Source organism: Hippocampus bargibanti, linkage group LG06 (genome assembly GCF_051943395.1).
Source record: "Hippocampus bargibanti isolate YZ-2025 linkage group LG06, ASM5194339v1, whole genome shotgun sequence".
NCBI lineage: Eukaryota > Metazoa > Chordata > Actinopteri > Syngnathiformes > Syngnathidae > Hippocampus > Hippocampus bargibanti.
In genome coordinates, this window is record NC_142739.1 from 2,306,547 (window position 1) to 2,333,070 (window position 26,524).

General features: G+C 42.5%; 1 protein-coding gene across 1 annotated transcript in view; it reads right to left on the reverse strand.

The window, feature by feature from the left end:
• Positions 1-934: 934 nt before the first annotated feature.
• The window catches only part of mms22l (MMS22-like, DNA repair protein), a 29,743-nt gene continuing 4,153 nt past the window's right edge, over positions 935-26,524 (reverse strand). Inside the window, exons 10-26 of the mRNA XM_088999325.1 lie at positions 26,031-26,207; positions 24,533-24,595; positions 24,291-24,410; positions 22,506-22,741; positions 20,236-20,452; positions 19,840-20,129; positions 11,906-12,084; positions 10,877-11,027; positions 10,563-10,690; positions 5,678-5,820; positions 5,250-5,406; positions 4,991-5,136; positions 4,584-4,798; positions 4,338-4,504; positions 3,441-3,537; positions 3,187-3,354; positions 935-3,118 (exon numbers count right to left, since the gene is read on the reverse strand). Coding sequence (XP_088855451.1) covers positions 3,043-3,118; positions 3,187-3,354; positions 3,441-3,537; positions 4,338-4,504; positions 4,584-4,798; positions 4,991-5,136; positions 5,250-5,406; positions 5,678-5,820; positions 10,563-10,690; positions 10,877-11,027; positions 11,906-12,084; positions 19,840-20,129; positions 20,236-20,452; positions 22,506-22,741; positions 24,291-24,410; positions 24,533-24,595; positions 26,031-26,207 — 2,730 coding nt within the window. The 3' untranslated portion in view covers positions 935-3,042. The remainder of the gene's footprint in view (positions 3,119-3,186; positions 3,355-3,440; positions 3,538-4,337; positions 4,505-4,583; positions 4,799-4,990; positions 5,137-5,249; positions 5,407-5,677; positions 5,821-10,562; positions 10,691-10,876; positions 11,028-11,905; positions 12,085-19,839; positions 20,130-20,235; positions 20,453-22,505; positions 22,742-24,290; positions 24,411-24,532; positions 24,596-26,030; positions 26,208-26,524) is intronic.

Here is a 26,524-nt window from a genome sequence, read left to right on the forward strand (position 1 = left end):
CGTGCATTGCGTGTGTGTGCGTGCATTGCGTGTGTGTGTATGTGTGTGCGTTGCTTGTGCGGAGACGTTGACACAGTGGGGTGCCCTGGGTGTGAGCTTCGCTGAGACAAAGGAACGAGGGGGGGGGACGCTGCCCAGAGAGAGCGGGCAGCACAGCCCTCCTTCTCTGCCCTAAAAAGGTGGGGGACCAGCCCCCCGTGGTGACTCCAGCTGTGCTTTGTACAATCTAGCAACATGGAGCGCTCTGGGGAGACACAGTCATTGCAACTTGAGTCAGCAAATCAATTCAGCAAGTGATATTGACAGCGTTGGTACAAGATTCACAAGAGCAAATCAGGACCTTCTGTCCATTGCATCAATCTGATCATTTTCTGGGGACGCCTGGAAACGATCAAGACGAGAGTTGAAAACATTTTTTGGGGACACCTGGAAAAAATGTTTTCAAGCTTCACAGCCGCATTCTAGGATAGGGAAATTGATTCGTTCGCCGAATGGGTAAATAAAGGGAAAGAAAAGGAATAAGGCGGTTGCGTTAACATTCACAAACGTATTGTGCAAAAAAATTGTTCCTGCCGCATGTGATCTGCCGCAGTTCTCTTTTCTCCTTTCACAGGACTAAAGAGTTTGATGGTTCTCTTTATTTGTAGGTAGGTTCGTTGACAGATCTCCCAGGCAGGTGACGCGCAGAGCTTGATCGTGGCGTGGAGTCGAGCAAGTCGTGCCGTGATGTCCGTCCGACGCCCGGCGTGAGCCGGGCGTGCCTGTGCGGGTCTTTGCAAGTCTCAAGTCTTTGAGTCTGTGAGTCCGAGATGAGTCTGATTCTCTCTGTCCCACGACAGCTGCTTTTATACCATTTGCAAGCGTGTGATATGCGTCAGGGTGAGACGCACATCAAGGAGATCAAGGAATTGAAAGACATTGAAGCTGCGGTGCGCACCGGTGACACCACAGGACCAGGGGAAGGTGCCGTGTGATTGCAAGTGGGCACGTGAGAACAGTCCAGATGACTATCCCGTCACATCGAAACACCTGCCTGGAGGCTTTTGTCTCCACTCGACATAGCACTGTTTTTCCCATAGCTCTTTGATGAATACCGTCCATTTGAAACAAACACTAAATTAAATAAATGCGATTGCAGACAAAGCATGCAACAAACATGCAGCAAACAATGAACCGACACCGGATGGTCGTGCCGGGTGTCCTTTTAAGTGTCAGTGATTAAAACGACCATCCGGTGTCGGTTCATTGTTTGCTGCACGTTTGTTGCATGCATTGTGTATGCTGTGCATGTGTTTGTTTAACCTTGGCGGACTTTTACTTTTGTTCTTCTTTTGATACTTTGTATTTTTTCTGTTCAGATGATTTTGATGTTTTACATTTTGTTCCTGCTGACCTTTATATTAATACAATTTGTCAAACAACCTCCTGCTCCCTCCTGCCTGCTTCTTGGGATCCGCACCCGCCATCACCAACTCGCAAACCGTGACATAGATGAATAAACAGAGGCCGAACTTGAGTGAATTTGAAGACAAAAGTAAAGTATTTTTTGTTAGATTGGATAAAGTGTTTTCACTAAGAGAATTGACCACCTTGAAGTCAGGATTCCAATATTTTTGTCTGCGATCGGGATAATTTTGTGACCTGACTTCGGGAGACTGCGAAATGGAATGAAAATGTGTGCTTGTGTATGTCCATGTTTAGACCTTAGTGACCTCCTTTTGATTTAAAGCATTGCTGAATAAGGATTCAGATTTATAATTATAGTTGAAAGAGTTATGTCCGATAAATGGACATGAACAGATTTGGATGTGAAATTCCCAAAGAACTAAGGTCCTTTTGTTGATAAGACAATTAAGTATATATATATATATCCTGGTGGCATCCTGGTGATCACCATCCAGGATGCCATGAAGATTTGACTGTTGTAGCGAATTACATTACTTTAATTTGAGATTGTTTCCATTGTGATTGTTTTATTTTGTGATTTTCTTTTTCTTCTCTTCCTTCTGTTCACCTCCACCAATGTTAGATATGTTCGACAGGGGGGATATGTTGGGGTAATTCGTTATACGAACATCTTTAAACATCTCTTTCTAATCTTTGTTTACGTTTTGGACTTCATGAAATGTCATATCCTGCCTTCCTTTACATGATGTTGCATCCCATTACGTCACATCCTATTGCGTCGCACACTGTCTGTCATATAAATGCTCTCCCAGTCCGCGCTACTCTCTCTCTCGCTTCCTGCCTCCTCCTCGGCCGACCTCCCACAATGTCTCCGCTGTCTTCAAGATTAAACTAACTTATTCTGTGCAACACCTCTGCCATCAACACCCTGAAAAGCTATGAATCAGGAAGAACGATCGCGTTAAAGCCATTAATATGCTTGTACAAAATCAAGGCAATACCTTCTCCACAATATGTACAGTGTAATACACTCTCGTCATACGTGACATGACATCTGGACATGTATCAACAACCAGTATCGATCATGTAGTCTTCAGTACTATAGTGATTGCAAATTTCTTTTAAAAAAATAGTTACAGTAAAGTCTCGTTATATCGATATCGGATATATCGATAGTCCCGGTTATATCGATACTATTTCTATGCACGCACTGAGAAAATTACATGCAAACAGGGTCGGATATATCGATAGTCCCGGTTATATCGATATTTTTTCGGACTCCCTTGAATATCGATATAACGAGACTTTACTGTATTTGACATGATTAATCAAAATTATGAGCTTTTTAACAGCATAACCATTATCGCTATTATTATTATTATTATTTTATTTTTCTTAGAACAGCTGATATATCAATAAATGTACCTCATGCTACTCGGGGGACCTGGTTGGAAAAAAACATTCAAGTCACATTTTAGTGAATCCAGCATTGCCGAAATATTTTTGTGCCAAACAAAATGCAATTGCACGGATTTTTTTGAAGTGAACATTTGGGTTGGTAATAGAAAAACATTTGACAACAAAAATATTATGACAGTAAAATGATGCTCGGTGCAGATCTTGGATCTTGGCACTTTAGTCTGCTTCCAGACTTGAGATTTCTGCCTGGCCACCCTCCCCGAGAAGACACAGCAGTTTCTTGTATGCATTTCTGTTTAAAAAAAGGTGAAGTTGTCAAATCAAGCAATAGCAATGCAGTGGATTTGTGCACCTGCTCACCTTAAGGTGGCATTCTTGCCCAGTCCTTTCTTGTGTTCGTTGTTTCTCAGAGCAAGAGACAGGGTGGGAATAAGGGCTTGAACAACAAGAGGATCTAAAACAGCCACCGTCTCGAGAACTGCGTAAATCTGCCTGTCATAGACTCTCTCATTCTCTGCCACAAATGACCTGGGAACATAAAATAAAATAAAAAAACGGTAAAACCATGAAGTGCAAGCCAAGCTTACCTAGTGCAGCACATTAATAACCGTTACCTTAAGACGGACAACAGCTGCTCACACGGTCCGTGTTCAGATATTTCAGCACATCGCTCTACCACAAGTTGTACTGCATCTGTAGTTGTCTTCCTCACTGCACACAAATATCAAGCGTTGGATGTCACCCAAACATAAATTCCAGTTGAAAGAGAAATAAAATACCTGAACGGTGTATAGATTAAACATATAGAGAAGTTCATGCTTCAATAGTTGAATTCAAAAAGTGATAGTCATTGTTTTTTTATTTAGAACGTATACTTTTTCGAGAGGCCAATAGCTGCCAACATCCTGATTGTTTTTGCCTATATTGTAATTCTTTCAGCTGAACATGTTTTCATTCGCCGTAAACTGTCTTCCTCCAAATTATAAAAACAATCAGGAAATATTTCACTTTGTGTGTGTGCTATCAATAAAACGAGAGTGGCTCTTTTTAAATTGAACGACTAAAATAAATAAAAATGACCCTCAATCCCTTCCTTTTCTACAGGGCTTGTCCTGGGTGGTTTTTGCTGAGCTGTCACCAATCCTTTGGCCGAGGGGCCAGTATACCCTGCCCTGATTATCAGACAATCACGGGGCGTACGGCCAAACAACCATTTACGCTTAGAATCTCATAAATGCAGAATTTGTATGGTGGTGTCAAAAGTTCATTTTGTCACAGACCACATGGAAATTATGGTGTCTGCCAGAGACGTGTTTTGACGGTAAAAATCAGAATATAAAATCACCACATACAGTACTTTATGTACTGTGTGGTGATTGACCCCGATAGAACCCACCCAAGCACAGAGGGAGAAGCCCCACCTTGGCTCCCCCATTAATCTAATTGATTGAGAGGCACCTGAAGGGTAAAAACTGGAAGCAGCCAACAAGCCCAAACCAACTGAAGCTCACTCTGAGGGTCATTGACCAGCATCAAGCAGCGCAGTAGAGCAGGAAGCGGCAGAGAGAGGAGGTCGGGGTCTGAGTCGCCGTTGCGCCTCAGAAGTTCCAACAGGAAAAAGAGGACTGCTGCCAGGCGAGGTGGGGGACAATGACCTTGGAACTGAAGGAAGCTCTCGCTACGAGAAAAAAAAACATGTTTCAATGTCAATTCAAGAAGATTTGGGAAGATTCAAAGCAGATTTCATGTTGACCGACCAAAGGACTTGCAGGATGGTCCTCCTCAGCAAAGCTCCGTTGCCGTTTGGGATGGGCTCGCATGCACCGAGGAGCACGGGATGATTGACGATACTGCCCAGCGAAGCTGATGAGGCGGGGAGGAAATGGTCAAGATATCTACGGACGATGGAGTGGAGCTGCTGCTTCAGGTACACTCCTTGCGACGGGGATAAACTAAAAGCCACCGACAGACCCTGCAGAGATTTTAATACAAGCATCATTTTCTCTGCTCCCCAAAAATATTCGGCATGTTACAATAAGATATTGAGAGTTTTCTGATACATTTCGCTTGAGCCATATATGTCTATACATGGATGCCAACTTTTCTTCTGCTCTTGTTTTCTCAGATTATATAGCAATTATGTTTGTGCATGTTGAACCCAAACCTGTAGATAGAGTGGCAGGCTGTTTCTGAGAGCTGCGTCTTGCTGGGTGAGGTTCTGAGGGAGGAGCAGCCGATCCACAATGCGGAAGAGCAACTGCTGCGCCTTGGATGTGACCAGCAGGGGGCTCCAGTGCTTCACGACACAGCCTGGTTCACAAGGTCCAAATAAGACGAGCAAACAAACAAGTGAGTTTCCTGACCCAGCAGGTCAAGACATTGCTCGACACACATTCTCCTGAATTGTATCGTGTGACTCTTACCGAGTGCCCAATAGGCCAGCTGAATTCCTTTCTGATTTTTGCTGACCAAAGAGGGTTTAATATATTTTAAGACGTCTCCCAAGTAGTCCAGAGCTCTGGTCACCATGGCTGAGCGCTCAGAAAAAACGTGCAGTGTGCCGTAGACTCTGCCGACAGCCTGATACACGCGAGAAGCAGATAAGCGACTTTGGAAGCATTTACATTCAGGCACTACTTGACTGTCGGGCAAATATTCACTGGGACATAGACAGAATACATCTCTCATGCATCAGTATTGCACATAAATGGTCCAGTGTGAATTTTGACAAATGTGTCGGACTTATTTGTGTGTTGCACACTTGCAGTTCTGAGAAGGACATTAAAAAAATCCCCTAAAAACAAAACACACGCTTGGTTGAGCACATCTATCAATGATGAGTTGGCGTTACCTCCACAAACAACTCCAAAGCTGAAGAGGGCTTTGTCATGGTGGCCGGTAGAGAGAAGTTCGCTTTCCGCAGAAGACTCTCCACCTCGGAAAGCATCAACACTAAGCGGGTGAGCTCATACAGCTGCTCCTCCATAGCGAGGCCTGTTTTGCAAGTCAAGCACAAACACGGCAGGGTTTTAAAGTCAGACCTAAAACAAAAGCTGACAAAATATCGAAAGGGAATAAAAATAGGAGAAGACAAAAGTCATCACCTTGATTTGATTATGCATGCTCATTGTGTAAAATGCTTTCTTCATCAAATCATGCCTTTCAGAAAGGCTTGTTGAAAGACATGTAAATTGAATGCATAGATGACAGGCACCAGTAGATTAGTCTTGTTTGTTACAATGCAGTAAGGCGTACTGTGGCAATCAGGATATTGCCACTGTCCTTACATTCCTTACTCAGTTGATCTTGAAATTTGATGGAAAGTGCAAACCCGGAGACGTGGGACACTTAATTATCCAGTCCGAGACATTTCCAAGTCAGTCACCATCGTAACAGATTCTGTTCAGATCTGCTTGCTAAATATAAAATAATATGACGTGACTGAAAGCATTTTTGGAGGTCCATTCATAACTCTGGAACACAAAAGGGTGCAACCAAATATGGGCATTTTATGGTTGCTCTGCCTACAGCAGGGATGCATCTGGGAAATTAAAACAATGGGCCAGTTGCCCCCCTTGTGTCTGAAAAGGGGGCCAAATTCTAAAATTGATAGGCCCGACTTAACTGGATTGGCGAAGTTTACAAAACTTGACTGAAATAAAACAAGATACATTAATTGGAGCATATTTCTATTATTATATTTGACTAAAATCTATTTTTCTAATACATCAACGATTTTAATTTAAGTCAAATAATTTATTAATACATACAATATTGTTTTTTTCTATTTTCTTTAGTTACAACACAATTAATCCCATGCTATTCTGCCCCTTTACTTTCAGTGCAGCAAACTCACTCCAGAAGTTTAGTGAGGATCTCTGAATGATCCAATGTTGTCCTAAATGACTGATGATGATAAATAGGATGCACCTATGTGTAACCAAGTCTCCGTATCAATGCACCTGCTCTGCGATAGTCTCACGGGTGTGTTTGAAGTGCAGAGCGCATCAGGAAAACCAAGGAACACACAAGGCAGGTCCGAGAGATACTGTTGTGGAGATGTTGAAAGCCGGATTTGGATACAAAAATATTTCCCAAGCTTTAAACATCTCAAGGGGAACTGTGCTAGCTATCATATCAAAATGGAATGAGCATCAGACCACAGCTAATCTACCAAGACACGGCCGTCCCTCCAAACTTTCTTCTCAAACAAGGAGAAAGCTGAGCAGAGATGCAGCCAAGAGGCCCATGATCACTCTACAGCTGAGGTGGGAGAGTCTGTCCATAGGACAACAATCAGTCATACACTGCACAAATCTGGCCTTTATGGAAGAGTGGCAAGAAGAAAGCCATTTCTCACGGATATCCATCAAAAGTCTCGTTTAAAGTATGCCACAAGCCACCTGGGAGACACACCAAACATGTGGAAGAAGGTGCTCTGGTCAGATGAAACCAAGATAGAACTTTTTGGCCACAATGCAAAACGATATGTTTGGCGTAAAATCAACACAGCTAATCACCCTGAACACACCATCCCCACTGTCAGATATGGTGGTGGCAGCATCATGGTTTGGGCCTGCTTTTCTACAGCAGGAACAGGGAAGATGGTTAAAATTGACGGGAAGATGGATGGACCCAAATAAAGGAACATTTTGGAAGAAAACCTGTATCTACACAAGACCTGAGACTGGGACGGACATTTATCTTCCAACAGGACAATGATCCAAAACATAAAGCCAAATCTACAATGGAATGGTTCAAAAATAAACGTATCCAGGTGTTAGAATGGCCAAGTCAAAGTACAGACCTGAATCCAATTGAGAATCTGTGGAAAGCGCTGAAGACTGCTCTTCACACACACTCTCCATCCAACCTCACTGAACTCAAGCTGTTTTGCAAGGAAGAATGGCCAAGACAGTCAGTCTCTCGATGTGTAAAACTGATCGAAACATACCCCAAGCGAATTGCAGCTGTATTTGGAGCAAAAGGTCGCGCTACAAAGCATTAACGCAAGGGGGCCGAATAATATTGCACGCCCCACTTCACAGTTTTTTTATTTGTTTAAAAAGTTTAAATTATCCAACAAATGTTCCACTTCACAATTGTTTTCCATTTGTTGTTGATTCTTGACAAAAAATAAATAAATGTCATATCTTTATGTTTGAAGCCTGAAATGTGGTGAAAGGTTACAGGATTCAAGGGAGCCGAATACTTTTGCAAGGCACTGTACTTTTCTATCACTCCAGATTTCCTCATGCAATACCACAATTCTTTTCTGGGCACCCTGTCATACGCTTTCTCCAGATCTACAAAGACACAATACAATTCCTTCTGACCTTCTCTATCAGCATTCTTAAAGCAAACAATGCACCTTTTTTTTGGCATGAAGCCATACTGCTGCTCACAAATGTTCACTTCTGCTCTTAGTCTAGCGTCAACTACTCTTTCATTGTATGGCTCATCAACTTTATTCCTCTGTAGTTAGTACAACTCTGCACATCTCCCTTGTTCTTAAAAATGGGCACAAGGACACTTTGTCTCCATTCTTCAGGCATCTGATCACCATCTAAGATCTTGTGGAATAACCCAGTCAGGAACACCACCGCCACCTCTCCAAGACACTTCCATACATCGATTGGTAAATCATCAGGCCCGAGTGCCTTTCCCCCCTTCATCCTCTTCAGCGCCCTCCTCACTGGTCCACAACAGTCACGTCTTCTACTTTTTGTTCCTTTAAATTTTCCTCATTCATCAATTCTTCAAAGTACTCTTTCCATCTTGCCATCACACTACTGGCACCTGTTAATACATTTCCATCTCTATCCTTAATCACCCGAACCTGCTGCAGGTCCTTACCATCTTTGTCTCTCTGTCTCTCCAGCCTGTAAAGATCAGACTCGCCTTCCTTGCTGTCCAGCCTAGCATACAAGTCATCATAAGCCTCTTGTTTGGCCTTTGCCACCTTTACTTTAACCGTGCGCTGCATCTCCTTGTACTGATGTCGAGTCTCCTCCGTCCTCTCAGTGTCCCACTTCTTCTTTGCTAACCTCTTTCTCTGTATACACTCCTGCACTTCCCCATTCCACCACCAAGTGTCCTTATCTACCTTTCTTCCACTCGATACACCAAGTACTTTCCGACCTGTGTCTCTGATTATGTTCGCTGTAGTTTGCCAGTCATCTGGAAGGACCTCTTGTCCACCCAGTGCTTGTCTTACCTCCTTCCTAAATGTCATGCAACACTCTTCCTTTTTCAACTTCCACCATTTTGTCCTCACTTCAGCCTTTGGTTTCTTCATCTTCCTCACTGCCAGCGTCTCCTACACACCACCAACCTATGCTGTCTTACTCCACTCTCACCAACCACTACTTTGCAGTCACTGATTTCCATTAGATGGCACCGTTGACACAAAATATAGTCTACCTGTGTACTTCTGCCTCTACTCTTATATGTTCCTGTCTCTTCTGAAAGAAAGTATTCACAATAGCCATTTTCATTCTCTTAGCAAAGTCGACCACCATCTGTCCTTCAGCGTTTCTCATCTGGCGTCCAATCCTGCCCATCGCCTCCTCATCATCTTTGTTTCCTGCGCCAACATGTACATTGAAGTCTCCACCAATTACAACCCTCTCACCTCTCGGGATGTTCTGTATGACTTCATCAAAGTCCAACCAAAATTTCTCCTTCTCCGCCAGCTCACATCCTACTTGTGGGGCATACCCACAAACAACATTGAACATCATGCCTTCAATTTCTAGCTTCAGACTCATCATTCTATCTGATACTCTTTTTACTTCTAAGACATTCCTAACAAACTCCTCTTTTAGATAACCCCAACTCCATTTCGCTTTTTGTCTTGACCATGATAGAACAACTTATACCATGACCCTAAGCTTCTAGCCTTGCTCCCTTTCCACCTGGTCTCCTGGACACACAGTATGTCTACCTTCCTTCTCTGCATCATGTCAACCAGCTCTCTACCTTTACCTGTCATTGTTCCTACATTCAAAGTTCCTACTCTTAGTTCTATACTCTTGGCGTTCCATTTCTCTCTTTTCTTCCGGGCACACCTCCCTCCTCTCCTTCTTCGACCAACAGTAGTCAATTTTCGACTGGCACCCTGAAGGTCAACAGTACCAATGGCGGCCGTTGTTAACCCGGGCCTCGACCGATCCGGTAAGGGATTCAGAGGTTTGATTCGCATATTTGTTTTGGCAATTTTTTTTTACGTTGGATGCCCTTCCTGACACAACCCTCTGTATTTATCCGGGCTTGGGACCGGCACAATAAGACACTGGCGTGTGCCTCCTTGCCCTTATACACTGGTAAATACGGTAAATGAAGTACTTTTTTTCTCTCTGTTGCCATGGTGAATTGATGTATGCTTATGTGGACATAATAGCCTTTGCTTGTGATGTTACGCACAAGGTTGAATTATGCTGCATAAAAGAGCAAAATAAACATTTTACCTCTCTGACCTGAGCGCAGATTTGTCGCTTCTATGTACAAGTAGGATGATCTTCACCCATTTTCTAGCTGATGATTTGGGGCAAAATGTGGCCGAAACACCAAACTAATTGCAAGTTGCCAACAAGGCCTTTACAAATGAGTGGGAATTAATCCCACATCACATGCATGAACAGGCACGATGGTCAGAATCTTTGTGCTTTATGAAGTAGAACACACAAAAATGAGTGATGAATCACACAGTAAAATTGGAGAACAATTCCTTTTACCTGCTCTGCTTTCAGATCCTCCAAGGTGTTGCTGTAGAACACATCGGAACCAGGCCCTGATTGACAGACTTTGTGGCGACGCTGGCAGAATGATGCCACGATCGCCGGTGAGTGAAGCCAGCAAATCTCTGAAAAAGACAGATGGTCAAAGGGCTTCAAAGGTTTCAAAGTAAACATTATTATATACAGTGAAGCTGGGAAGAACGAATGGCCACGACTTGATTCTTATGCGTTAATTAGTACGTGACAGACCACACCGGAGGCGATTTTCATCATACAAGCTGTGGTGTGGGCAAAGTGGGCAGTACTGGTACCTGTTTTGGAGGAGATGCGAAAGGTAGCGCGAGACAAGAAGTGGATGGACCATGTCATCCCAACCAAAGGAATGCATGATGGACTGCACGGGAGTGGGTTGAAGTTCCTGGGGGGCGGAGGCGGGCAGCTCAAATGCCAGAAGAGTGAAGCCTGAGGGCATTTCAGACTCATTCAGAATAATAAAAGTACTCTTGTGTCAGCTTGTACATGCAAGATCCATGCGCCATCTTTCTGTCATCTACTGTCACAGTTCCAAATTGACCTTCATCACCCTTCAGTTTTGAAAGATTCTGAAATCGCTGTTTAACTTTATTAATTTAATTTAACTCATTCAGTGCCATTCCCGAATTTATTTGGGAATTGAAAATATGACGTGGAGCGCCATTCCCGAATTTGCAAGGTTACTGCTAGCTAGCCTGCACACTGCTCATTAGCTTGCACGCTTGCTTTCTGCTGCCTGTCACAGTAGTATATTGATGCTAACGTTAGCATGGGGCTTGTCAAAGTACCACAGACATTCGACTGTTTCATTGATGGTATTGTTTCATTGCCAATTACAATCTATCACATTAGAACCTGTTCTCTCCACAAAGGCGAATCCTTCGGTCTATTCAACTTTTTTTTACTTGTCCGCTGATTCAACAGGGGGTGTTTACTTGTTTCGACACTTAAACCAAGATCATCCAATGAAAATGGAGCTTTCCGCCAACCGGTGTCAGTATCATCCAATCAAAATTGTGCTTTCCGCCAAGCCGAAACAGGAAATGAACAGCGAAAAAAAGATAATACATATTGAGTTTTATCTGGTCATTTTAGTCTGAAAAAGTCGGAAATCCGCCGATCGGCGGAAAATTCTCATCCCTGGAAGAGAGTCGATAGTTTCTAACCAAAAAAATGGCACTGGAGTAGACACATTTTTGCACATGCCTGGCAGTGAATTAGTTAATTTGCCCTCAACTCTTCTCTCGGATTGTTTTTCAACCCGGAGTCACGTTTTCTCCCCTGACGAGGATTCCACTGACACTGACCTGCAGCCGCATCTGCCAATTGAGCCGGAGGGGTCTGAGAGAGGCGTAAATTGCGGATGAAGGGGAAAAAGTGGGCCCAGAGTGCTGCTGCTAATGCTAGGTGGGGTTCTTTCACAACAGCGTTGGCCGTCATTCGGGTCAAGGTGGCTTCTGACTGGACACACTGTTGATGTGCCCGTCTAGAAAAACACAGATAAACAAATGGGTCCAATGCAAAAGTCAAACCTTGTGTGCAAGACGACAACCCCCGCCAAAGCCCCACCTTTCTTTTTTCTCTACTTTTATTATTCATCCCCTTTCTCCACTGTTCCTCTCCCACTGCTTCTTAAGTGTTTTCTTTCTTCCCTCCTGGGGGATTACAGGGGGCTGCGGTGTTGCTGCGGTGTGGAGCAGCGGAGTGTAGTATGAGATCGGGAAGGAGAAAAGGATATTATGGGTATAAAGTGGGAGCCTAGTTGCTGATCCTCTGTACACACAATGTACTTTGGCTCTTCTGGCTCATCCGCGGCCCCAGTCGCAGCCTCACGAGCAGCTCCACAGTGGCTGGCATTATCCCAGATAAGCAGCCGAAGAAGCTGTAATCTCATTTAGACTGGAGGTGATCCTTCTGCCCCCCTCTACTGCTCAGATGGGGCTGTGGGGAAGCAAGGGTTCGGGGTGTTCAGAGAGCGCAGGGTTGGAACCCCCGCCACTCTTCCATCATACACACAATATCCCATTTCCATCTGTACACACAGACACACAGAATTCACTTCTTCCCTTCCAGCAAGGTTGCATCTAATCCAGAGAGAGCTGAGACAATCGATTAGACTGAATTCATTAGCCTCGTTACTACTGCGGAATGGGCCTTTCACACCCATCAGAGACCCGACTTCATCCCGCTAACTGACATGCCTTACAAGGTGTAACCCGCAAACATACAAATACATTCAAGTCGGTGCCAACCCAACACATAGACACCGCTTGGATTCTCTCTTCCATCTTTGCACTTCAGAGACTCCGACGATTGAGTCACAACATCCTTTCACCCATTACTCAAAATACCCCCGGCCATCACAGACACTGAGTGTTTTTGATTTGACTTGAGGTGTGCCCCATCATCACCTGACAACAACAAAAGGCTAGATATCAAGTACGAGGTTGTAATGACCTCAAAGGAATGCCTTCCTTCTATTAAGCCAGGGCGACTGCAGTTAATTGGGTCTGCTGAAAACAGATCCAACAGGTTGTGCCATTGCCGACTCACCTCATCAGCCGTCGGCAGTCTCCCACCTTACCACAGCCGAGAGACATGGGAAGGAATAAAGCTGAGGAATTAGATTTGGGACAGGCTTCTTGTATAAGGGCCATCAAGGGAGAACCCTATGGCGCTCCGTTTTCTCAGTCATTGACACAATAATCACCTTAATATGTGCGGATTCCACATGGCTCTTAATGGGTGTAATGATGCACCTGCTACATTTGCCAGTCAAACAATATGACCGCAATTAATAACTACAAAAAAAGCAACAAAGCTTGACAATGTCTGTCTGTTTACTGTTTGAAGGCAATTAAAATATAATCTCAGTACGATGTGTATAAAACAGCAAAAACAGCATTAGAATTGCTCCATTTTAAGATGTGACGTGTGTAAAACTATAACACTCCACCGTGGTGGTGGCCAAAGTCAATAATGTACTTGCAGAGATACACTGCTAAAGATTTACTATGCATTCAAGTATTTTTTTCATCACTGTTTCATCGTTATCATTATCCCATGTCTAATTTCAAGGACAACCGACATCACTTTTTTCCTAACATCAGAAAAACGTTTTATAGCATCTAAAATAACCAAAACATGCAGTATGACATTTTTATTCAAATTCAAAACACCAATAAAATGACTTAGTGTCCAAAATCTGCAAAAAATTGAGCTGCGAATTGGGCATTTTCAGAAAGTCCCGCCCCCAGTTCGTGACGTCACGCCAAGACGTCTTGCATTGCTGGAGAATCAAAACAATGGTTTCAGATTCAGAGAATATGCTTTCTTGTTACATATCCAGTTATGAATATGATTCAAATAGTTCTGAAGAGGAAAGCATACATGTTTGCAATCGATTAAATAATTTATTCCGTGCCATTTTGAGGCAACATTGGGGGGAAATGGATCACAAAAAGAGGCAGAATATGGCGTCCAAGCTCCTGTGAGGCATGAATCAGGCCTTTTCCACAGGCTGATAAATTCATTCCATGGAGCTTGGTCGCCCTCTTCTGGTGGCTTTTTGGTGCAACACAAGGTTTTCAGACGAAACAAGTACAGCAAAATACATTGATGTGATGGAAGGACTGCTAAAATGTGTCTTTTTTTTCGGTCAGTGACGTCACGTACGGACTCGTCACCAACTCAAAAACAAGACTTCCTGAATATTGAGCGCGAGTCTTAAAACGTAAAATACAGTGAGACCTCAGCTAAGGTGTTCGTAAACATTATCTTACGAACTTTTCGTCTTACGAACGTCAAATTTATCATGTTTCATGATACACACCCACCACGGCTGGTGGAGTAATATTCGGCGGAAAAACCCCAAGGCACACGACCTTCGGATCTGGCGGAGTGATCTTCGCCCCAGCCGGGCCACCTTTCCACAAACCCTCTCATTGAATGCACACGTCAATCGCCTCCTTGGAGCTTTTTGCTGATAATTTTACTATGATGGGACCGAAAAAAAAAAACCACCACAGGCTTGTGTTCAGCCCAAGAAGACACAAAATAAAATCACAGACGCTGAGAAGGAGATAATTGAAAAACACGAACGAGGTGTGCGTTTGTGTGATTAAGTGGGCGAGCACGGCTATGATAAGTCAACCATTGCTACCATTCTCCGGAACAGAGAAGCCATCAAAGGTGCGTCTGTTGCAAAAGGTGTTTCCGTGCTCTCAAAGCGACGTTCTCGGGCAATCGAAGAAGTTGAAAAACTTCTGTTAATTTGGAGCTATCCGGTGACAGCGTGAGTAAAGCTATTTTATGTGAGAAAGCACGGCTAATTCACGCCGATATCGCCACGCGGCAACCTGAAAGTTCGGCACTGATTGAGGATTTTAAAGCCAGCAACGGATGGTTCAAGAACTTTAAGCGCCGTACTGGGATTCACTGCGTCACTCGTCATGGTGGAGCAGCCAGTTATAACCATAAAGCTGCTGAAGCCTACAAGGCGTCATTCCTTGAACTGGTGAATGAAGAAGGCTACATTCCTCAGCAGGTATTTAAAGCGGATGAGACCGGACTTTTCTGGAAAAAGATGATCGGAGGAGGAGGAGATTTCTGCAGCATCTAGTGAGAGCATCAAAGAAATGTTGGCAAAGTGGAATGAATTGCAGGCTTTTATCAAACAGTTCCATTAAGAAAAGACTGTGGCTATGAGAGTCATCAACATGATGAACGATACTGTGATGCCTCAGTTTCGTAGGACTTTACAAGTCAGAAAGCAACAGGTGTCAATTAAGAAGTTTTTAATCAGCAAAAATGATGAGGAGTCTCCAAAGAAGCAAAGAGAAGCCACACCAGAGGTTAAGTTACCAAGAGTCCTTATGGAAGGTGAGTCTCCGTCCATAAGCCATCAACGACCATCAAAAAGGTAAATAAAACTTTATTTTACAGCACAGTTTATTTCTTTAATTAGTCCTCATGTAATGTGCCTCTCTTTCCAAACAGCAATTCCCTCTGACCTTCAACACCATTCCATCAAGCCATCAATGACCATCATAAAGGTAAATAAAACAACTTTATTTTATAGCACAGTTTATTTCTTTAATCACAGCCCTCATGGAATGTAACTATCTTTCCAAACAGCAATTCCCTTTGACCTCGGACCTCCAACACTATTCCATCAAGCCATCAATGACCATCACAAATGTAAATAAAGTGACTATTATACAGTGCAGTGTATTTCTTTCATTACAATACAATAGCACATTTATTATACATAGAATAAGGTATGTTGTGTGTAGTTTTAAGGTTTATTTAGTTGAAAAGTATATTTTATGGAAACCCGGGAACTGATTATTCCCATTTTAATGGTTTCCTACAGGAAAAAAAAATGTGACACACACTTTTTGGCTTACACACTCTGTCTGGGAACCAATTAAGTTCATAAGCTGGGGTCTCACTGTATATGCGGTGGAATCTTTGTAAAATACGCTCAGTAGAAGTCATTTGAAGCCATTTTAGAAATTATGGACACAATTTGTCCGGAGACGTTGGTTGTCCTTTAAGACTACAATAAAAACTTGATTTACGAACCCGCTGGTTTACGAACGTTACATTTATGAAAATTTTACCTTGGGATACAAACTATTTTTCGGGATACACACGGAGCTGCCACAATGAGTGATGTGTCGTTCGCGAACGAGCCCGTTCTCCTAACAAGAATATGGTGGCCACTGTTTTTGTCCTCTATTCCCCGCCCCCAGTCTTCGGTTAAAGCCACGTGATTGATCAAGAACCCAGCAGTGGGGGGGGGGGGGGGTTAAACATTAAAGAGACAGGCAGACAGAGAGTGAGAAAAAACACACACACACGAAAGGGAGATGACAGAGCTTGAAACAAAAAAAAACAAAAGTGTGAGACTGTGACTATAGTGAGAAAATGGATAGAATGATGCAAAAAGCTACCAACCCAGTTAAACAGATGACAATTGAACTAGATACAATGATCACAGAGAAAGCACCTACAAGGCAATAAAGATGATTCTGATTCTGATTCTGAAGGGATCATTCCTCAAGATGGTGAAATAAGCCTATGTTCCTCATCAAGTGTATAATGCAGAGGAAACCGGACACTCCATTCCATCAAGCCATTAACGACCATCACAAAGGTAAATAAAATGACTTTATTGTACAGTACAGTTTATTTCTTTAATCATAATACTATAGCACATTTATTATACATAAAATAAGGTATATTTTGTGTATAATAAATTTTGTTTTATGGGGACCTGAGAACGGATTATTCTCATTTTAATGGTTTCCTATGGGAAATTAATTTTTGGGATACACACTTTTCGCCTTACACGCTGTCTGGGAAACAATTAAGTTTGTAAGCCAAGCTCCCACTGTACTTACTTGGCTTTTGGGCGTGTGTGTGTGTGCGTGTGTGTGTGTGTGTGTGTGTGTGTGTGTGTGTGTGTGTGTGTGTGTGTGTGTGTGTGTGTGTGTGTGTGTGTGTCTGTGTGTCTGTGTGTGTGTGTGTGTGTGTGTGTGTGTGTGTGTGTGTGTGTGAACACAAAAATTATAACTGCTATGATGACAGAGGAAACCATAATGTCTGGGAACCAATTAAGTTCATAAGCCAAGGTCTCATAGTGTCTCTACAGCCGGTGAGAGTTGCATAACATATGGAATGATTCGGTGTGCATTGGTTTGTCTTTGTATGCCTTGCAATTGGCTGAAAACCAGTTCATAGCGTCCCCTGCCTACTGCTCGAAGACAGATGGCATACTTTCCAGCACCCCTCACATCCTTTGTGAGGATTAGTGGACTAGAATTCAGGTGGATGGATGTTTTGAAATCAAACTTTAGTCGGTAAAATCTAGTTGAGCAGGTGGTCCTTATATTAAATCTAGTAGGCATGTATTGATTAGTGTGTATTTTAATTGTTGTAAATATTTGCACTTTCCAATTTTAAATGTTTGCTTCAGCATTTACTTTTGAGTTGCAAAATTCGGATTAGATGCAGATAGAACTTTTTAAAAGACAGAATTTAAATGTGTTTTATTGAATTAGTGCTGCAGTGAAATGTAAATTTCTCCAATGTCAGACAAATAAGGGCTCGTCTAAACTAATCTAATCTAATCTAATCTAATCTAATCTAATCTATTGTTATGTTTCTTTGTTACTAACCATACTTTTGGGTATTGTATGGGTTCACGGATACATACAAAATTGTAAATACAGTAAAGTCTCGTTATATCGATATTCAAGGGAGTCCGAAAAAATATCAATATAACCGGGACTATCGATATATCCGACCCTGTTTGTATGTAATTTTCTCCGTACGTGCATAGAAATAGTATCGATATAACCGGGACTATCGATATATCCGATATCGATATAACGAGACTTTACTGTACCACTAAAACTCAAGTGCACTGTTTGCTTGTGTCGGTTCAAATCCTTGTGCCTCCTAAATAATCACTCTAAATATCAAGGCTGTTCAACTGTAAATATTGCATCACCAAAGCGACAAAGCAAAAAGAGAGAATGCAATTTCAACACGTTGATTAATAAATTGCACAAAATAAATAAATACAATTCTACCATACAAATCTTTCACTGTAGGTTTCGGGGTTCGGCTTGCAATAAATTGTTTTTTCATGACTTGGCAGTGGGAGGCTCTGTCTCACCTAACTTAAAACCAGTCAGCCAATCAGATATGGCGTCACGGCCTTCCTCAGCCGGCTTTCTCGAACCAGGTTGGAAGATGAAGAACCGTTCTAACACTGCCTGACCTTAAAAAGTAACAAATGGGTGTTTATTTACCATATGTGTCCTGTGTGAATCAATGTTCTTTTAATGAATACAAATGGATGATAAATCAGATATTTCCCAACATATATTTGACACAATTTTGTTAGCCCCCATTATCAGTGTCTGCCCCAAAAACCTCATTCGATCCGGTTCCATTGGGCGAAACACAGGTGTCGTGGTTGATAGACATGTATTCACCAGTCTTTTTCAGACAAAATCCATGAATTGTGTGTAAAAGAACATACCGTATTTTCACGACCATAAGGCGCATATAAACGTGTCAGATTTTTTTCAAAATGTGCGGTGCGTCCTGTAGTGCGGACGTATTAGAGACCACCATTAGTAGGAGCGGTAAAGAAAACGAGGGGTGTGTGTGGCCGTGGTTTGTGTATAAACGAACAGGTATGTGCTTTATGTAAAACATTGCTGTTTTAACAACCCTGAAAATGGCAAAGAGACATGGTTATGAAGCTCAGTTTAAACTGAAGCTATCAGCTACGCCGAGGAACATGGGAATCGAGCTGCCGTGACATAATACGCGGACATAAGGCAAGGTGGCCGGAGGTGGAGGAACGGCCGGCGAATTATTCTGAAAAGCTAGCGAAAAGCCTTCGTTTCCTGTTGTGCTTACCTGCCATGCTAACGGAGAGAAACTCCTGCCGATTGTGATTTTTTTAAATAAAGACTTTGCCTAAAGAGACATTTCCAGCAGGCGTCATTATCAAGGCAAACGAAAAGGGCTGGATGTTACGACAGTTTGACAACCGATTGTGGATGCTTGGGCTAACGTGTCTGCTGGCACGGTGGCTCGAGCTTTCGGAAAAGTCGGTACCGGTCATGTGCTTTTTTTTACCATGCCGACGCCTATTGAGTGATGATTAAAAAATGTAATTACTTTGTAATTAATAAATAAAGCACTACCAAACTCAGTTTTGCTCCCGATCTGTTTTTTTTAAATACGCACACTTGTATGCCTGCGTGTTGTTGTGGGGCGGACGTACGTATGGCAGTAGAGTATATGTACCGGTAAATAAAACTTGCGCCCTATCAGCCGGTGCGCTCAATGTGTAAGTTAAATACAGAAATGGCACACATAAATGAGACTGCGCCTTTTCACACGGTGCGCCCTTTGTCGTGAAAATACGGTAATAATATGTGGTGACATCAGAGACAGCATCAGATATGGCAACGACAGCTTTCAACACAAAGGCTCAAGAGTGGTGAGTCTTTGTCGCAAAACTTTTTGGCACGATTCCACCTGACTTGTTGATACTATTTCAAAAGCTGGCAAATTTGCAAGAGCACCTCAACTCTACAGCTATGGCAGGTATTCGCAGTAAAGGGGGCTTATGTGCGAGAGAGTAATTCACTGGGAGAAAAAAAAGAATAATGAAAAGGGGCTGAAAAGGCTGGGTGACGATTTCTCTCACCTGAGCTGGGCGAGGACAGTCTGCAGGAAGCCAAGAACAGAGTTGAGTTCCGACTGGCGGCAGGCTGGCAGCAACCACACAAAGCCTCCATTGAGAAGATTTTCCTCTGATAGGTTGAGCCTGGTGCTTGTTTCAAACACTTCAGCCACCCCCTCCAGGTATGATCCAAGAGGCCCCCAGAGGGCAAGTTTACGAGACATCTCAGTAGTTTTATTGTAGAACTCCTTAGTGATATCACTGAAAGATGCGGCGAGCCCACTAGCAAGTGGGCCAAGATCCAAGCCCCTCTCCTAGATCAAAGAACACAAATGTCAAAAGCTCTTGCGCAGATGAATTTAATGGACTGGATCTCAGAATTATTCATCGGTGACACTTTTTCTTGATGATTGATCATACTTGAAATAACAACACCAGTGCCAGCTGTCCCCTCCACACCAGTGTGCGGTGTCCTGGAGGGCAGTCAGATGGCAGGAAGCCCAGCAGCTCACAGGTTTTATTGGCAACATCCTCCAGTTCCACCTTCCTCGCAACCACCAGAAAGAGGAGCAAGAAATTGATGAGCCCGGCCTCCGTCAACTCCTTCATCTTCTTAGAAGAGAACTTGGAGCAAATCCTGAAAAAGGACAAGAACAATGAACACTTTCCTTGATCGTATAGTCTTTTATTAGATCGAAACGAGTGCAACTATTAAGATCAGACTTTGCAAAACGTACAACTTCATGAGAATCACTTCAGATGTAACATGTCCTTTATCAGTCTGTAGTGACTAAACTTCCCATTCCCACGATGCTCCCTACCACCTGCTTCTCTCCCCATCACTGCACCAAGGGGGGAATCTGTGCTGTCTGGCCGGCCTTGAAAGTGTGTGTGTGTGTGTGCGTGCGTGTTTGTAGGTTGGGTGCGTAAAGTGGGAGAGGAAATAAGAAAAGTGAAACACCCAACATTCTGTTGGATCCTGAGGGCACAGTGGAGAAATGCCTTTAAAGATCATGTTAAATGTCAGAGACACTCAGACACACAGCAGTAGGCGCTGGGTCCCTCTCTACAGCCAAGCCAATTTATTGCAACACCAGAGAAGAATCAATAAAAACATGTGTGTACTCACACTCAAACTCACTCACACACACACAGACACACACACACACACACACACACACACACACACACACACACACACACACACACACACACACACACACACACACACACACACACACAAAAATAGATAGACCAGCACACTGAGCCCATTTTCTCCATTTGAGGTGAGTTATGTTACTTGCGTGTTCAAAATACAAACAGTGGCAATTCCCAAGACAAACTTGTATCGGAGGTAAAGGGCTGTGGGAATTTGAAAAATAAGTTGGCTATTTTTTTGCGATTTAATATTCAGATATTCAGATATTTTTTATATTTAAACAGTCACACAAAATATAACTCACCTACACACACACGCACACACAGTATACAAAGCAATCAGACCAACAAGATGCGTATGACATGGAAAAAAAATGCCATCGTTAGGAGCTGTTCTCCCCACTGTTTTGTTCTGTTTGAGTGTTTTCTCTGCAGCCAAGCATATGTTCTAAATTTCTTGTTGTGGATATCAACTTGGCCAACGTGTGACGCATTAACCTGGCCATCATTGATGTCTCCCTAGGCCAGCCAGGTTTACCCAAACAGTAGAGCCTGAAGGGTAGGGAAAGCGATCTGGACATGTTCCAGCCTAGTCTGGCTGAGTACACACATCCTACAGCCCCCCAGCCAAGCCCCCTTGCTATCCGTGTTGGAAAGCGCCAAAGCTTTGCGAAGGCGCATTAACCACCACGCTCGTTAACTAATTGGCCCCCATGTCTGCAATGATGCTGAGAATACTCCAGACAGAGGGAAGACATTAGGCTGACTTATCTACGGTTGTCTCATTCGGGCGGCCGGCCTGTATTTGATACACAAGGATACCTAACTACGTGATTGGCTGTTACAAATGCATGAACATCACTGAAAACTCTCTTTCCCAACCTTGGACGAGCAAAGGCGTCCAGAACAGTTTAAAAAAGAAATACATATGAATACTGAAATAATGGCGATTTTGTTTCAATTTACTCATGAAAGTACATGTGGTCGTGAGTGCATTATATGTGCCTATTAGAATCATAAATAATGATTCACTCACAGGAGGCCATGACATTCTCTCGTTTAAAAGACAATCTGTGGTTGCTTGCAAAGGTTTAGCTGTAAATTCTATGTGGCCTTCATCACACCCGATCACAGGCACAGGAAAATTAAAACAAATGTATAAGTAAATAAATTATTTTAATTCAGTTGAGTCATTCGCTACAGCACGTGTGATGATTTCTCATGGCATAACCAGCAAGCTCAGAATCACTGACCGAAAAGAGGACACGCTCAATGAAAACAGCGCAATTCTTGAAAAAGCAGGTGCAGATTATGTTGTTTTTCTCTGATGAAGAGGAGGTGGATGACTCCTCAGATAGCGGCTCTACTGGGAGACTAGTACATTTCAAAAGCTTCTTGCAAGATGAGATCCTTCCCAAAAGGCTGGAAAGGTTCAGTGCAATTACTGTTGGAAACAGTATGTTGGATGTGTTTTGTAGGTATGCACATTGAACACAACGAGATTTGGTTTGGTGTCACCACGAAAGCTTTACCTTCCTTTGATCTGTCTTTGTGGTACTCCCCCAACGCTGTCCTGAGACAGGCATAGGGCCAGCACTCGCAGAAAAATGTGGAATGAACTTGCCGAACAGTACAGTTCTGTGTGTCCTGGGGAGCGGAGGGGTGACGGCTCGCAGCATTTGCGTGCCTGCTGCAAAAGAGACAGGGGCGTCTTGCACAAAGTCCCCAGGCCGCTCACTCCGAGCCACGGCACAGTGAATGAGGCACCCTGGGGATTGGAGAGACACAGCAGAGCACTCAATCTATAAACAACTTTGGGAGCATTTTAAGTGGGACAAATAATGTGCAGAAATAAAAAAGACAGGGACCAAATATCTGACCCTTATAGTTAGTGCAAGACTACGTCAAATCACAACTTTTTTTTATGAGATATCATTCTGGGATGTATACTGGAAGTTCTTCACTTTCCTCTAAAATCAATACCACCAAATGGCACCAAAGTATTATCTTTGTATTAGACGAGGTTTTGGCCTGAGCACAAAAATGGTGAATCGGCAGTTTTCGGTGAATGGTGCCTGGGTTCCAAAACAATCAATCAGCCACTATGAGTGCTCCATCATGAATATGCGGGAGCACACGTTCCTTTTAATATGCCATTTGTAGGTCAGTCAAAGTAGTTTACATGTTCCCCATGTGGCTAAAAAGCAGCCACGAGGAACTGGAGAAACATCTCTCATGTACCACATTTTCCCAACTGATGGTAAGTGAGTAGCAATTTATTTTGGAGTTTCATGAATAACGTGACTGCAAACTTTCCACAGGAAAACCTGCTAAAATGATGATATTACAACAATATACAGATTGGCTCTCCACCCTAAAAGGCACCAATGCCTTGAAGGACCCTAACAACACAGACTCTACAGGGGAAAATACAGTAGATTACTATGGTATTTAACATCGCAATGTCAGTTAAAGGGCAACCGACGTCCCCGGACAAGTTGTGTCCATAATTTGTAAAATCACTTCAAATGACTTCTACTGAGCGTATTTTAATAAGATTCCACCGCATATAGCTATATTTTACGTTTTAAGACTCGCGCTGAACATTCAGGAAGTCTTGTTTTTGAGTTGGTGACGAGTCCTCACGTGACGTCAGAAAAGGACCGCCTGCTGACCGTGAAAAGGACGCATTGTCGCATTGTCCTTCCATCACGTCAATGTATTCTTGCTGTAGTCCCGGTGTTTGCACGTCTGGGGGACCTTATATCGTATTTTTTTGTTTGCACCCTGTATTTTGCTGTAAACCCAAAAGCCGCCAGAGGGGGTCCAAGCGCCATTTAAGAATTTATCAACCTGTGGAAACGGAGGTGGCCACAGGATGTCGCCATTTTGTGCCTATTTTTTTGTGAGAGATTTTCCCCAATGTTGCCTCAAAATGGGCCAAATACATTCTTTAATCGATTGCAAACATGTATGCTTTGCTCTTCAGAGAATCATATTCATAACTGGATGTGTAACAAGAAAGAATATTCTCCGAATCTGAAGCCATTGTTTTGATTCACAAGCAACGCAAGACGTATTGGCGTGACGTCACAAAATGGGGGCGGGACTTTCTGAAAATGCCCAATTTGCAGCTCAGTTTTTTGCAGATTTTGGACACTTTAAGTCATTTTTATTGGTGTTTTGCCTTTGACTAAAAATATCATACTGCGTGTTTTGGGTATTTTAGATGCTATAAAACGTTTTTCTGGTGTCAGTTAAAAAACAAAAAAGTCGGGCTGTCCTTTAAGTACTTTACTGAACAAAGTATTTCTCACCAGGTTTTTGCTGTAGTAGTCCCAAAGGATCGAGACGGCGGTGGTACTGGGTTTCCACAACAGACACAGAGAGAGACAACAGTGCACATGCATTCTGACCTGCTCCTCTCCAAGCCCTCCCTATGATTATACAGATGAACCAGACTAGCACACATTCATGCAGATTGATGTCATCATCAAAACGGAACAAATAAAATAGACGGATTTCCATTAAGTATGACAAGTTCGATGAAGACGCTCACCTGTGCCTTGCAAGTCAACTTCAGCAACTCTTCCACAAACGTCCAATTGTCCTCCTGGAATTTCTGCATGTATGGACAAAAAAGTATGAGACATCAAAAAATAAAATCAAAACTTATTAACACGCGATGAAAAGGTTTCTTCAGCCATCATCTGTACTTCATTGAAGGTGTCGGACGTTTCGCTTCTTATCCAAGAGGCTTTGTCAGTGAACTAAAGTCGACTTTAGTTGGCTGACGAATCCTCTTGGATAAGAAGCTACACAAAATATACCTTAATTTATGTATAAAAATGTGCTATGGTATTATAATTAAAGAAATAAACTGCACTGTATAATAAAGTCGTTTTATTTAACTTTGTGAAGGTCGTTGATGGCTTGATGGAATGGAGTGGCCGGTTTCATCAGCATTAAACACTTGATGAGGAACGTAACCTTCTTCTTTCACCATCTTGAGAAATGATCCCTTGTGCTTTCTCTGTGATAATTGTATCTAGTTTCTCATCAATTGTGTTCTGTTTAACTTGGTTGATAGCTTTTTTTTTGTACAGATGGCTTGTGCGGGTTGTTTGTGGAGCCTGATTGATGGCCATGATTTTAACCTTGCAGTCTACACTCTGCCTTTGAACTATCAAAGTTGAAACTGTCACTGTAGTCTGCCTGTCTCTTTAATGTTTAAACCACCTCCCCTCACTGCTGCGTTCTTGACCAATCAAGTGGCTTTAACCGAAGACTGGGGGTGGGGAATAGAGGACAAAAACAGTCGGCTGCCATTTTGTTGTTAGAAGAACGGGCTCGTTCGTGAACGACACATCATTAATTGAGGCTGATCCGTGTATGAAAAAAAGTTCGTATGCCAAGGTAAAGATTTTCATATATGTAATGTTTGTAAACCGAAAAGTTCATAGGCCAAGGGGTTTGTAAACAGAGGTATCACTGTACCTCATATTATGATAAAGCCGCTGTAAAACGCACAGATGTTTAAGTGCTTGAAAATGATTGAATTAAAATGTATTGCACAGAAACGAAAAAAAAAAAGCAGCTTGAAAATGTAAAATAAAAACAACTGTACAAATGGTGAAATATGACAGAACTGTCCTCAAGAAACGTACATACTTGCTAAAAAAAAGTTAATGCAACTTTGGCCACAATAAACATTGAAATGACCAATTCTGAAATACCATTAAAATTTGCCATCACACAAAGTACGAATAGTGCCATTCATGCTATAAAGCATTTTCAGAATCATTGATATTGACAATCTATTTCAAATTGTGTGAATCAAATCTTTGTCTATCAAATATGATATAAAGACATGAAAAATACTGTTTTCCTTATCACACCCTAAACATTGACAAAAACAAAAATACATATTTTTCTTTCATGAATACCTTTAATTGTGTCAGTGCAAACTGAGCATTCAAATCTTTTATTGCGGTGAATCATACTGTATTGTGAGGGTGTGTGCAACAGCGTGTCAAATTCTATAAATGTCCTCTTACCTCATCTTGAATTATGCCATTTTGACTGTATTGGCCTAATATTGCTAGATGGGTGAGCAGCCACCATGTGAATCCTAGGTGGTCCTTGCAGTGTGTCGGGAGGCCACTGAACTGTTCGGTTGCAGGTTTACCTGACACTAAAGGCCTCAGCAACGAGTTCATATAGCTCCAAAAAGCCTAAAGCGACAAGAGAGACAATATATATTTTTGCAGTACAAATGTGCAACTAAATGCTTCGATTTTAAGTATTGTTAGTGTTGTAAGCTGACACTCAACGTTCCAAATTACATCGACCATCATACCTTATGCCGCTGGGCCAAGAGGAGCACTTGGCAATGAAATGGCTCACCAGTCCAAGACAAAAATACAATATTCTACTTTTATTTTCCAATCATTCTTTTTTAACAATATTGTGAGTTTTTAGAGGGTATTTTGAGTTATTTTTTAGCCAACTTCCCCACAATATTTTAGTCATTATTGTATTGTGAGGCTCA